The 14,858-nt window shown below is 39.7% G+C and overlaps 1 protein-coding gene across 1 annotated transcript in view; it reads right to left on the bottom strand.

The window, feature by feature from the left end:
- Window positions 1-3,402: 3,402 nt before the first annotated feature.
- etnk2 (ethanolamine kinase 2) overlaps window positions 3,403-14,858 on the bottom strand; it is a 16,775-nt gene continuing 5,319 nt past the window's right edge. Inside the window, exons 3-9 of the mRNA XM_088423288.1 lie at window positions 14,730-14,851; window positions 13,389-13,529; window positions 10,481-10,623; window positions 9,820-9,903; window positions 8,198-8,358; window positions 8,026-8,099; window positions 3,403-5,890 (exon numbers count right to left, since the gene is read on the bottom strand). Of these exons, the coding sequence (XP_088279414.1) occupies window positions 5,818-5,890; window positions 8,026-8,099; window positions 8,198-8,358; window positions 9,820-9,903; window positions 10,481-10,623; window positions 13,389-13,529; window positions 14,730-14,851 (798 nt within the window). The 3' untranslated portion in view covers window positions 3,403-5,817. The remainder of the gene's footprint in view (window positions 5,891-8,025; window positions 8,100-8,197; window positions 8,359-9,819; window positions 9,904-10,480; window positions 10,624-13,388; window positions 13,530-14,729; window positions 14,852-14,858) is intronic.

Below are 14,858 nucleotides of genomic sequence, written 5' to 3'. Positions count from 1 at the left end.
TCTATTATTCAATTTAGACGGACGGACGGACGGACGGACGGACAGATAGATAGATAGATAATGATGGGAAAAGGAAGCATCAAAATTCTCATGAACACGTTTTTGTCTTTTTTAATTCTACAGAGGGCTCTAGTTCAATACGTGTAAGTCTTAAACTATTTTTGGTCAAGCCAACAGCGTCACCTAGAGGAGTCACCAAATACAACCACCAGCTCCTAAAGCAAATATGCTTTTCTTGAGAATTGAAAATGAACCGCTCAGACACAGACCTTTCTTTTTTTTAACGCCATCGTTGTTGTTGACGACGATCACACGCATTGCAATAAACTGGGAAGACTGGCAGTTATTGAGTGAGTGGATGCATGCGGGTTACCGACGCTCCATATTCAACCAGTAGATGGCGATCACGGTCGCCGGCATCCATTTGAAGCCTATCCCTCAAACTGTGTACATTTCAGCTAACTGAGACCCAGATGAAGACCTGACGAACCAGACAAACTTGCACAAGGAGGAATCTACAGATACCCACGTGTGTGACCACAGAATCCAAATTGCTGCGCCTTATATATTTGAAACTATTTAAAGGTGATGGAAACGTGTACGTTGTACACGTATTTACAGTATGAACATATTTTCTTCCTGGTAATCTCTTTTCAAATACTCGTAACCAGTGTTGGGCAAGTTACTTCAAAACTGTAATGCATTATTAATGTAGGACAACGTGTTTTTATTTTTGCAGCCAGGTAGCAAGTTCTTTTATTTTTTAAATTTGTTCCAGCAGCAAAAATATAAAATTCGCTGCCGGAACAAATTTCAAAAGTAAACGCATTCTCTTACATTTATTGCTTATTACTGTCATTTCAAAGTACCGGTAATTAGTTACATTACAATATTACTGCATTTGAAATGTAATGCATTACACGACTGTTGCATTACTTTTATATTACTCTCACCACCATAACTGGAAATATGAATTTGCCATTCGAAATGTAGCTCATTATGTACACATCCAGTGAAAGGTTGCTTTAAGCATAAAACCAGAACAAATCATTTCATCTGCACTGTATTTAAACCTTCAAAGACAAGATCCAAAATCTTTTTTTTTTGTATTTTAATCTTTATAATTTAGCTTCACAGCATAGTGATGCAAAGTTTATGATGTAGGCAAAAACAGTTAGTGCATTTCACAATTTCAATGTTAATATTCAAATTCAAGTACAGCTGGCTAGGTTAGACATATTTTTCAAAAATAGATGGTTTCGGTGGAACTAATGTTAGCACCGAGCCTACACTCGTCATTGCTATTGTGTTTAACGTAGTGTTTAACATGAGTTTTGCAACGTTTATTTTGATACACATGGACCAGAGATATTTACAGTTTAGACGATTATTCATAGCAATTGTACAGTGAAAATTAGCTTACCTTGTCATTATTGCTAGTTGCGACATGGATCTTGCTGACAAGGTTTCCAAATGCTGGTGAATCCGCGCCAGCATATCTCCTAACAAATCTTCTAACCTCTTGATGTCGAAGTGTTATCCCCGAGTGAGAGCGCACAATCCTCTGCGTGTTTTCCTTTTGCTAACTTACTTGCTTCATGATTTGTCAAATTACTGGTCCTATTTCTATTTATGTTTAGGTGTCGCACATATAGTCCACCTAACGATTACTGTATATTTTTCTTGTCTTTATCTCTGACGAACTGAAAGTAATGGTCGTATGTACATCTTGTGTACATATTCAACATGCCTATTCATCTCAGCTGTAGTTGATCAGCGAGAAAACATTTTGCCCTGGACTTTTCTCCTCCAATTTCGCAGTGTTTTTGGCAAATTTGGGGGGGTAACGCGACTTTCAGGCTAAAAATGCATTGTTATGCATTACTTTACTCTCATTTGTAATGAGTACAATATTACTATTTTTTTTTCTTTGTAATACTGTATATTACATTACCGTGTTACAGTAAAAAGTAATGCGATACAATGATTACATTGCTTTAGTAATGCATTACTCCTAACACTGCTTGTAACCATTTGTGTCTCTAAAAAAACAAGTTCTCGTGCCACCGTACATCACGTGACCCCTGCATTTAAGATTCCTCTCCGTACTGGTGCCCCATTAGCTAAAATACACTACAGTGGTTGAAGCAGGACTAAAGTGCAAGGCATTTCAGTTTCGTGCTCCTTATGAATCAAATCAACTGCAAATTGTTGAGTGTTCCTAGAGTTGGTCGTTGACTTTTGAATTTATTTTGAATCTTTTGGCCAAATTCTAATAAATCACTGCTTAAGCAGTGATGGTTGCACTCATCAGATTGGTGTGTGTTCTTGTGTTATAGGGCTTTTGACTATTACATACTTCAACTAAGAATCATTTATCATTAACCTGAGCTCCGAGCAACAATGTTATTTTCGGCTGACAGAATATCCACCTCCTTAAATGGATCAAAATCATGTGGATTTTGCTACATTATTAAAATTCCACAAACGTAACAATAATTGGAATGTCATAGAAAGAAAACCTTTGACCTGATTTCCAAAATCCTCCCGTGGGGTGTTCAGACATTACCATGTTTTGTTTTCTGTTTTTTTTTCAAACGCTTGTAATTTCGTAAAGTCACTCTTTCAAGTAGAGCTGCGATCTACATGTAAATAGCCGAATCCGTTTCAAGCCGACAAAAGTGCTCCTAAACTGTTTAAATTAATAATATTAAGAAAATGTAAAAATGCATCAAAAATAGCAACAAATACATGTTGATGGGAGGTATGGAGCAAACGAGTAAAGATGAAAAGTGGAAGACCACAATAAACAGTAGTGCCAAAAAAATATTGCCTTGTATGTGGGTAAGCCGGCATATTAATAAATGATAAAAATGCATCACAAACTGTAACAAACACGGTAGACATCACGTGTAATGTCTTCCATTACGGTCATGTCGGCACGAGCGCTGATGTCTCGTGTGTCATATGCCAACAATATCGCCTTTTGGATCTTGAATTTTCTCTTGCTACGAGAGACCATATTTTTCCCTGAAGCATTTTTTAAACTGGATTTTTCATAACGAGAGAAGTTCGAAAGTAGAGAATACCACTGTACTTCCCTGACTTCTTTAGACCAGTTGCATGATTAACCTTATGACCACGTGACCATTTTGGGAAAAAACCCACGTGACCAACGTAAAGTTAACAACTTCGCATTTACGCAGTGCACCCTAAATTCGTTTTTTGTGTGTGTGTGTGTGTGTTTTGTTGCGTAATAAGAGTGGCTCAAATTATGAATACGTTTTGGTTGTTTTTAGTTAAGACGATTTTATCTCATTCCTGTTGTCACCAGATTGAGACGGAGAAACAGAACGTATGCGTGTCATTTTATATAGATTGGTGAAAGGTAATAGTCAAATCTGCATTTTTTTCTTTCTTTTATTGAATACATTTTAATCAGTAACAGACTAGTAAAGAAATGTTAAATACATATACCAAGTCCCCAAAAAAAGGTGTGTAGATTCAATGTACAGGAACATTTTACAATATTAAATACATTTTCCAAGTTCCACAAATGTACAAAGAATCAATGTACAGAAACACTTTACATTATTTCTTGACTATTTACATCCGTCATCTTTGCTTCTTGTAGCAATCAATGAGAGTACTTTATTTCTCCCGTACGTGCATCAGTGGGTCTATCTCTCCAACGAACAATCTAAAGGGCGTAGTATTTGGGGAAAAAAATAACACATGAGAAAAATAAACAATCCTTAATCTGGATAGATTGTTCAAACATGGAAAACACGTCACATTCAAACATCAAATGAAGCACAATATAGGCAAACCAAATGTTTCAATATGATTTCAACGCAACTGAAAGACTGTTAATTCCACTCCATAAATAAAACAAATCATCAAACGCATAATGGTTAGTAATTAATTTGTTAAATATCAGCACTTTGAACTTGGTTTTGTTGTCATGCTTTTCCATAAAAGCATGTTGCTAATTGAGCTCACATAATTCACAACATTAAGTTCGTGTTTGGATGTTGGAAAAGATAATTGTTTTGATCAGCTTGACACAACAAAAAAAGTTAACTTTTTTGTGTTTATGTTCCAAAAATATACACTGGTACTCAACAAACATCAATATAAATCAGTGCAAGAACCTCAACTTTTATTGGCCGACTTTGTAATATCAAAACACCAATTTAACCAGTGTACTTATGTTGACATTACCATTGAAAAGAAAACCATAAAAACAAAAAAAATCAATGATACGAGATTTAGTGTTGTATTAGGCAAATAACTTGATGACGAATCTACAGTTTAACTTGGGTGTCCCTAGCTTTTTCTTGTGTATGTGTGGTACCATTAAAGACATTGGATTACAACAGTAAAGTACTCAAAAACACATCTGATTGAGATATTGTGCTTTTACCCTCTGCCCACAGAAAAAAAAAAAGTGAGAAACGCTTGGGATTAGAGCATAAAATGATTTTTCAGGTTACCAATGCATGCGTTTAAATGCCACATTATTCTTTCTATAGCTCATTTAATAGTGTGTGCACCAATGTTGTTTGCGTCCCTTTTACAGGAAACCAACACAGCGAGATTGCTAAGTGCCCACAAACTTCTGCAAATGTAAAAAAAAAAAAAAAAAAAGGAGTTCCACTTCCAGTGTACATTTATAAGATGAAGAGAATAAATTCCTTGGTGGGTGAGGAGCTTGCAGTGACACCAGAGTATTTAGCAATTAAGAGTTTTCTATTTAGCAGTCAAGCATTTGCTAGCAAATTCAATCTTGGATTTGCACATTTTATTTTCCGGAGCAGAACGGTTTGGGTAGTCGACGGTAGTTTTGGGGGGTGTTTAATGGAAAGGCTCTGAATGCAACGTGTGGAGAAGGCTGCAGCCATGAAGATTTTTCTTCCTAAGATTGGTGCTGGAGGTGACCTAGGTGGTAACTTTCCATGTGGTCTGAAAATGCAAAATTCAACACAACGGCTCACCGCCACCATAAAAGTCAAGTAGGTGGAAAAAAAAAAAAAAAGTGGTTCAAAGCCAGATCCCATCAAACATTCCCACGGCAATGTCACTGTACAGTCGATGCGATAGCTTCACCTGAGATGTTACGCAAGTCCTGCCAAAAATGAACAAATTCACATATGCTGCCCCCCCCACCCCACTAGAAGTTGAAAAGCCTTTCTATTTTGGAAAGCCACAATATATGGGACACTTTGAAGTTGTAGCAGCAGCAGTTAGGCTAAAATTTAGCACCAGAGAGGAGGTAAAATGATGACACAACATAAGGAATAGTGTCAAATGAAGACTCGACAGTGCATTTAACGCCATTGATCCACTTAAGAACTTCTTCACGGCTGCTGAGGCACTGATTCAGATTATTGCGCAGTAAAAACAAAAAGAGCTGCTACGGAGGAAGAGGAAAAACACTTGTTTTGTGTCATTTTCTGAAGGTGAGAAAAGCCTGGTTGAGCAGAGGAGGTACCTGGCGTTGGAACAGGGACGCTTGATCGTTTGTGACTCCCACAACCAGGAGTGACATCTACTCTTTGTAGCCACTAAGCCGGTGACTCAAAAAAAAAAAAAAAAGACTACGCAAGGGCTCGCTCGGCCGCCTGGGAGCGAGACATCCAGTGTTGTTAGACAAATAAGACACATAAATATGGAGCTACATTTGGGAGGATTTAAGTAGGTTTTTAGTCTTGCTGATCAGCAAAGTGCCATGAAGGACAAGCAGCGGTCCAAATAATCGTTGGCCCTGATTGACAAACATCATATGGTTGTCCATCCGTTTCCATTTTCTCCATGTCACTCTGGAATCTGCAATGCCATCACCGTAGGCTTAATCTTGAAGTATTGGTTGAAACGCAACACGGCGTACCTGTGACACAAAAATATCACAAAAAGCAGTGTCACAATGCAAGTTCCAAAAAAAGGTCAGAAACTGCTCATCAGAAAAAACCCTAAATGCATCAAAGTGCCTGAGGAAAAAAAATACCAATCCTCCTTTTATCACAATTGCATTGCGCATGGCAAAAACAAATCCTTTTCCCTGGTTTTGTTTGTTGGTTCCCTTTTCCATCATTTTGAAAAACTACTATTGACTGCACACATTTATGTTGAAATTTCACATTGGAAGTACAGTAACTTGAAAGCACCGAAATTAAACGACTTATTACACAACATTCAATGTGCAAATTCAATCCCTAGTTTCAGTTCTTTACAATCTCTAAAATGTCTTGAAACAGAGTCCTTTTATTTTTTTTTAAATGCCTGTGTGTAAATGTTTGCGGCTCTGTGATGTGAAAGCAAGACGGTGTCGCGAGGACTTAAGCTTGCCACTCCATAACCACAGCACGGAAGCAGACCTCCAAAACAAAAGCCTTCTGCGGCCATTCACTATTTGGTGCGTTTATTTTGACCGGTGATTATTTGGTGTGGGGTGGCACGTGAGTGGAAGAGTGGTTAACACGTCCACCTCACAGCCCAGAGGTCCTGGGTTCAAGTCCAACTCGCTCCGGCCTTTCTGTGTGGAGTTTGCATCTTTTCCCCATGCCCCCATGGGTTTCCCTCAAGCACAACCATTCGCAAAACATGCCTTCCAGGCTTATTGGACACTCTAAATCGCAAGTGATAAACTCCAGTCCTCAAGGTCTGGCATCCAGCATGTTTTCCAGGTTTCTCTTCCCAAAACAGCGGATTCAAATGATCCGCTCGTCAGCAAGCTCTGCAGGAGCCTGAAAATGATCCTAATAATTCAAATGAGGTGCGTTTGAGAGCAAAGCATAGAAAACATGCAGGATACAGATGGTCTAAATTGTGTGATTGCAAGTGTGAATGCTTTGTGTGCTCTGCCATTGGCTGGCAACTAGTCCAGGGTGTCTCAGTCTACTGCCAAAGAGCGGCTGGGATGGGCACCAGCACGCCAGCGACCCCAGTGAGGAGAAGTGGCAATAGAAAATGGAGGGACGGTGATTTGCTATGTTTTTTTTTTTTTTAAGTTGGTCTTGGTAACGCACAGTTGGCCTGTGACGTGTTTTGACATATCGTAAGTCTTATTCTGGCTTGGAAAGGAGTGGATTCTGTGCAGTCTTCTCTCAACTAGCCGTAACGCTTCACACTAGTTGCCGACGTCCCTCTCGCGCCTGCGTGCGTGTGCGAATTTCAGACAGACTCTTGCTAGCAGCGTTTTTTGCGTCATCGCAACATTCTTTTTCGAATTTCTGCATTCATATTCTTTCAGTGCATTCCCACCTCTAATCATAATGTTCTCAAATACTGAAAGTGCGCCTTGTAATCTGGAGTGCTTCAGCTGTGGATGGATTTAAAATTTTCGGTTTGTGGTCTTAAATTCAATTTGCTTTCTATTATGTCCTCATTCTCCCCCGCATCTATTCGCTACCATGTTTCTATGTTTACATCAGAGTAGAACCATTTTCTGCTTTTGTGTAAAGATCATGGGAAATGTAATCTGCCACTTCTGGCGGTACATTTCCAACGTTACAATGCAGGACTACGTCACTGCATTGTATGGGACCGAGAGGTTTCTGTAAATTTTGCTTGAACATTCAGGTCTAGGCTAAACTCATGCTAATCACTTTTCATCAATGTACATGGTTGAAATGCTCGACTAATTAAGTAAGAGGTTATTAGGCCTAGCCCTTTCCTGCATGTTTTTACGTAAGACATATTTGAGGTGACAACTTCGAGCTACGGCTAGCTTTGATTTGTACGTTGGCTGACGACCAATAGTTATGTAATTGCAATTAGTAAGACAGACAATGTCATCAGATACAGCGAGAAGAGGCGAGAACTACGCAGCACAGTTAATGTCTTTGTCGCCTTTTTTCATTTTGCATTGCATAACGTGTCTCTACCAAGCAGGCTAGGCAAGTTGGAGGGAAAAACCAGCCTGTCATCTAGACTCCGACTGAAGTTTCATGTCCAATTAAACACAGTATGCGCCTTTTGGTTGTGTATGTTTTCTGACACGCAAACATGCGCACTGCCACTTACCCAAGGAAGTCAAAGTCAATGGAGGAGTATTTCGCCTGAATGAGGGCCCAGAAGCCCCAAAAAAAGTGAGATGCCTTCAAAGAGAGAAAAAGCAGAGTGCTGTTCAGGAACATCACAGCGTGTTTTCATGGATGGAATCTATTTGTGTTAGCGATGAAATAGGCTTCCATACCAGAGCAAACTTGTTGACCTGCACATAGAGTGTCTCGAGTTCTGTAGCGCTGACCTCTTCTGATTTCTTGGTGAAATGTTTATAAGCTCTCAGGTAATGTGTGAGCCAGTCCATCTGCATCTCCCGACTTGGATACAGCCCGTAGTCCAGCTCTGCCATGCCTAATCACAAAAAGCACTCCGGCTTGTCATGCATGTCCCAGTTATTTGACAAAAAAAATATACAAATTAGCTACCGCAGTGTGCAGCTTAAAACATTTAAAGAGGGTCATAATATACAATTTCTACTGTACTTCTCTCCAAGTACATGGGTTTTTTTCCCCTAATTTTCAGCTCCCATATTAAGGGCTCCCCTTAATAGGTTCGACTTATAACCTCATAACTAAAAACAGACCATTTGTTTGCACATATCTGTCTTTGAATAACATTCATTTGAATGGGAAATACGTAATACGTCATTTCCACGGCTTAAAATGATTTCATACACCTCTAATTTGAATTGGAAATAGCTCGTATCATGTCATTTAAAATGATTGTATGCACCTCAAATTCAATATAAAGTAGTATGCATTTAAAGCGTTTGCACAGAACATCGCAAAATGTGCTTTTTGTCAAGCGGCGCCCAATTACGTCTTTGTTGTCAAAAACGAGGCTGTGTGAATCATTTTTTTCAGGGGGACTTTGATGCATTAAGAAAAGGAAAACATGGCTTGATTTGTCTCCTTCAGCCCTTAGACATGTGCTTAAACAAGCCGGCATGGATGTCAGCAGGCGGGGCGAGAAACAGTGAAGGGCAACCTTCCACGCTGTGATCTCAAACTTATGCAACTCGGGTAAAGAAAGCTCGGAAAACATCCCAAGTAAGATGATCAGCAAATCATCTCCGAAGACCTCCATTTCAAAGAAATTGTGACAGGTCGGAAGATGACTACCCGAGGAGAAAGAAAAGGATGTCTGTGAGTTAAATGGGAGTACCTATTTGACGTGTCAGATAGCGATGATGACTTTTAGACAAATACTCAGCTGTTACGAAAAAATGAAGCCTTGAAACTTCAAATCATTGTATTGCTGTGACATCATTTTCAGCATTTGCGTCTTCGTGCGTAGACTGTCTTGTCCCGTTTCCGCCCCAGCTTCCCCCCCCCCCATGCAGTAATATGTTGCTTGATATACAAAGTAGAAATGCCTCTAAAAGTACAGTCATTTTGTCATTTTAATACAACAAACCAAGCATTTTAATTGGAAAGCCATCAAATGTTTAACCACTAAAGTCAGGGGGTAAACTTAACCTCGCATTTTTGTCAAATTCACCCAAACTGAAGTTAAAAAAGGGGGGGGGGGGGGGGGGTCATCTTATTAGAGAGGTTGTCGTACACGGAGAAATACGATACTGTTATCACAACAGTTGATGCTGATTTTCAGTAGGAAACAAACTCGTCTGTTGTATCTGTCTGAACTATAATAAAAGCCGCTTGTGTTGCTTACCACCTGCATTACTTTTTCCCATCACAAATATGCATGGTGGATTAGAACAAGTCTCTCGTCCTTCTGTATGTGCAGTGACTAGTGGCTCGGTGTCAAGTACGATCAGTCCATAGAACCTGGATGGAAAAGGTCACGAACCTGCAAATTCATTGAAGTGGTTGCCAATGTCGAAAGCCTGGTAGTTGTAACTGGAGTATTCATAGTCTATGAAGCGAACATGAGCTGAAAGACAACACAAGGAGACTGTCAGTGCATTTTAGGTTTCAGAGCTAAAGTGCGGACACATTCATAAAATTAACAACAATAAGATGACTTGTTTTTCACTATGCTTAGTTGCAAAGCAATACACCCATCTTAAATATCCCAAAAATGTTTAAGTAGTTATTGTCAAATACTAAAATACAGCGTTCCCGTTTATCACTGGGGTTCCCTTCCCAAATAACCTGTGCTAAGTGAAATCTGTGAGATAGAGGTTGATTTTAATTTTGGCCTGCCCCCCCCCGTTTATTGTGTTTTGCTCATTTATGACATAATTGTTTATAAATTCTTTATTTTTGTTTGAATTTTTAAGCTATGTTTGTAAAGACTGTGAAACCCTAGGCCACACACTTTTCTCAAGCCAGAATTCACACACATTTCTCCATGTCTCAATGCCAAAAGTTTAAGTATATATATATATATTTTTTTTTTAAATATATTTTCAGAGTATATATATACAAAAAAAAATCGCAACCCCCACATTATGGAGATGGAACATTATAGATGTTTAGTCAGAGCTAAAGTAATAAAATGTATGTACCCTTTTTGCTGTTGTATATTATATTCTTGCAGAGCAGGTCATTGTGGCACAGGACCACAGGTGAGCCCAGCGTGGAGAGATGATCTTTCATCCATACCATCTCCTGCTCCAGCACGTCCTTGCTTGGCACTTCCTTCTGGATTCTAAATTGAAGATAAGGAGCGCAATGTGAAGAAGAGTTTAAGTACAATAAGATTTGTCACCAGAGCTACGACTCAAACTTTAGGGCAATGATTAAAACCTGCCACCACAGCAATGGAGGGACACCAAAATCAATAAATGAATACTGATTTACTCTAAAAAGATACAGGGTGTCATTTGTTTATGATAGCATATGATAGCATTCCTTTGCTGATGACATGAGCTACCGTATTCCTCCAAATACAAGTTGAGTTTTTTTACCCTCATTTTCAATCCAGATATTCGGAGGGGTTGACTTATAACTCAAAACAGACCATTTTTTTCCACATATCTGTGTTTGTCATTTACAACCGCCACCCATCCATTATCTTCCACATATTCGGGGACGGTTTGCGGGGGCAGCAGCCTCAGAAGGGAAACCCAGACTTCCATCTCAATGTCCAGTTCCTCTGGGGGTATACCCAGGTGTTCCCAGGCCAGCAGAGACATAGTCCCTCCAGCTTGTTCTGGGAGGCGTGTCAGCCATGACAGCCCTACAACATCCAGAGCCTTTAGAAACTCCTGGCGGATCTCATCCAAATCAGGGCCCTTGCTACCAAGGAGTTTTTTGACCACCTCAGTGACTTCAGCCCCAGAAATGGGAGAGCTCACCTCGGAGCATCCAGACTTCCTCAGAGGAAGGTGTCGGTGGAATTGAGGTCTTCGAAGTATTCTGCCCACCGGTTCACGATGTCCCGAGTCAGGAGCGCCCCATCCCCACCGTAGACAGTGTTGATGGTGCAATGATTTCCCCTCCTGAGACGCCAGATGACGGACCAGAATTTCCTCAAAGCCGTCCAGAAGTCGTTTTCCATAGCCTCACCGAACTCCTTCCACACCCAAGTTTTTGCCTCGGCGTCCACCAAAGCCACACACCGCTTGGCCAGTCGGTGCTTGTCAGCTGCCTCTGGAGTCACACGGGCCACAAAGGCCTGATAGGATTCCTTCTTTAGCTTGATGGCCTCCCTTACTGCTGCCACTACAGGCACCGACCACCTTACGGCCACAACTCCGATCAGCCGCCTCGGCAACAAAGATACGGAACATGGACCTGAACTCAGACTCAATGTCCCCCGCTTCTCCAAGGAGTTGAAACTCCTGACAGGGAACTCTGCCAGATGTTCCCAGCAGACCCTCACCATACAGTTAGGCCTGCCAGGTCTGACCAGCTTCCTCCCCCACCATCGGAGCCAACACATCACCAGGTGGTGATCGGTTGACAGCTCCGCCCTTCTCTTCACCCGAGTGTCCCAAACATGCGGCCGCAAATCTGATGACACGACAAATAAAGCATTGAAAAAAAAGAACGCATTGAAACTTCAAATCATTTTATCGTAGCATCATTAGTTTCAGCATTTGCATCTCCGCGCATGCGCACCTGTCCCCTTTCTTGCCCTGCCATAACCGCAACAGTATGTTATTCGCTATACGCTGACGAAATGTGTCTAAAAGTACCGTAATTTTGTCTTTTTTATAACACACACCGTGTGTTGTAATTGGACAGCCATGCTCTATGTAACCACTAAAGACAGGGGAAGTCTTAATTGCGTTTTTGTAAAATTCACCCAAATTGAAGTAAACAAAAAACTTCTTAATGAACTTATAAGCAAGGTCGACTTGTAGTTTGAGAAATACAGTAAATCTATAGCAAAATAAAAAAGTATTAACCTGTGCTAATGGTAACTTTTTTAATGAAAACACATCCAGGCCATAATACATACAACAATTAAGTGGACCAGAAACTGAGTGTAATTTCTGTGTGAGAGAAACGGTTATGTTCATCGCGCATCATTTGCAACTATTAAGATCATATTTTTAATATTTTAAAAGGACCACTTGTATAATAGTGGATAGTTGCTTAATAATAATATGTACGTATATATATGCACATATATATGTACATACATGTATATACATATATATACATATATATATATATATATATATATATATATATATATATATATTTGCTCAACACACAAATCTATTGTCAGAAGTTGTGTGCAGAACCTCTGACGATAGATTTGTGTGTTGGGCAAAGACTCGAAAAGTACCAATAATAATGGGATTATAAAAATTCTGCTTCGGAACATCTTTCTATGCAGGTTGCGGTTGTCACCTGTGGCCTGCTGTATGGCCACCATACAATATATTAGCCAGCTGTGGTTCATTTCCTTTTCATCTTTAAACAGCTGTTTATCTGCTCTGCGTTGTTCTATCCAGTAAAGAAGTTGTGCGCCATTGTTCGTTGCTATGGAAAATAATAAAGTGACTTAACGCCGAGTTTAGCAAAACTGCTGCCTTTCGATCCTGATCGTTATAGCTCATTAAGCATCATGCAGGATTTAATAAACATACCATTCCAATAAATACGTCACTGTTTCCATCCAGCACATTCGACTTTGGGTGACTGTGCCCAAAAAAAGTTTGTGAAAAATAAAGTCTTTTCGCTTACATTTGATTCACGCAATCAGGCAATATATGCGCTGGTAAGACTGTGATCAAGTCTTATCTCTGGTAATGGAAAGTTTTAATGGAAGGTCTATAATTTTGGGAAGAGTGCTTCAGAGATGATGATATTTGAACATCCAGGACAGAACACTAAAAACAAACTGAATTAAAACTGAATTAAACTTGGGTTAATGATGGTGAAACCATCTACAAACCAAATTCTTGATGAATCCCAAAAGTATCCTCAACGAGCAAAAGTTGAAAAACAGTATCTGACCTGATGTTGGAGGCTTGTTCTGTGAACTCTGTAGCCACAAGCGAGAAGTATTTTTGCATTTTAATCCACAGGTTGGGTTTCGGTATGCATCCATTATGTGCGTGAATGGCGTGGATACGAGCCATCTCTCCGGCTATCAGTCTGTGAAAAGAAACATACAAGCAAACATTAATGCTTAGGTTCAAATGTTTTGTGAATATTTACCATGTGTAATTTGGCAAAAGACATTAACAAGACGGCACAAAAACTTTTGTACAACATTTTCATTATCTTACAGCACAGGAAAAGCAATTCTACACGACTTACAATAATATTTCAGCAAAATAACTGTATATTTGTATTTTCTCTTTACTGTAATAACTCAGATAGTCTTACACTGGGCCAGCATTTCAGCAGTTGCGACCCACATCGTGAAATAAAGCAAATTTACTTCATTTTAAATGGGAAGTCAAGAATCTGTTCTATACACTCCTACTACTGTATTTTCCACACTATAAGGCGCACCGGATTATAAAGCACACCCTCAATTAAAGACATATTTTAAAACTTTTTCAAGATATAAGGCGCACCGAATTATAAGGCGCCCCCTCAATTAATGACATATTTTAAAACTTTTTCAATCACAATATAGTAATACTCAAAGTAATAACAATAATAACTCAAATAATAACTCAAAACTCCCAATAGCATAATAACTCAATGTCAATATGACCAACCTTGTTCAACTGTAAACACACAAAAGAAAGAGGTAAAGGTTACTTTATCACTTCGTTCCCCGTCGACGAATCCCAATCTCAATATTGATCCGTATATAAGGTGCACCTGATTATAAGGCGCACCATCGGCTTTTAAAAAAATAAGGCTTTTAGGTGCGCCTTATAGTGCGGAAAATACGGTAGTTAAAACACGGCAGTCTGTTTAATATTGACTTTGTTGAAAATAAATTAAGCTGCAAAATCCACCCATTTTTGTCCATCTCAGGTCACAGCCATTTTGCCACTTGCTGTCAACTGAAAATGACATCACAACTACTCAGGGCTCAGATAATGGGCAAATCTAGTTACATCAGCGATTGTCTGGCACATGGGTGTCCAAACTCGGTCCTGCATGTTTTCTAGGTTTCTTTTCCCGTCACACCTAATTCAAATGATCAGCTCATAGCCAAAACGATCCTGATCATTTGAATCAGGTGTGTCCGGGAAACAAACCTGGAAAACATGCAGGACAGCAGCCCTTGAGGACCGAGTTTGGACACCTCTGGTCTAGCATTATCAACCTCGAGTACATTGTCACCGACTGTAAATGTTGTATATTTTGAATGTGGTTTTTGCAGGTCCCAACCTGAGTAAAGAAGGATCCCGGACATCTTGTGTCCCGAGAGCTTCACCCTCAATGTATTCATAGCATATGCCATTTTGAAAGGTGCAGTAAAGATGAGGAGCACAACCATTGGCATGCAACACCTGCGGG

This window comes from Hippichthys cyanospilos, chromosome 9 (assembly GCF_059441005.1).
Source record: "Hippichthys cyanospilos isolate Australia breed blue-spotted pipefish chromosome 9, RoL_Hcya_1.0, whole genome shotgun sequence".
Classification (NCBI taxonomy): Eukaryota; Metazoa; Chordata; class Actinopteri; order Syngnathiformes; family Syngnathidae; genus Hippichthys; species Hippichthys cyanospilos.
Note: the sequence above shows the minus strand (reverse complement) of the source record. Positions and strands in the feature narration are given on the sequence as shown.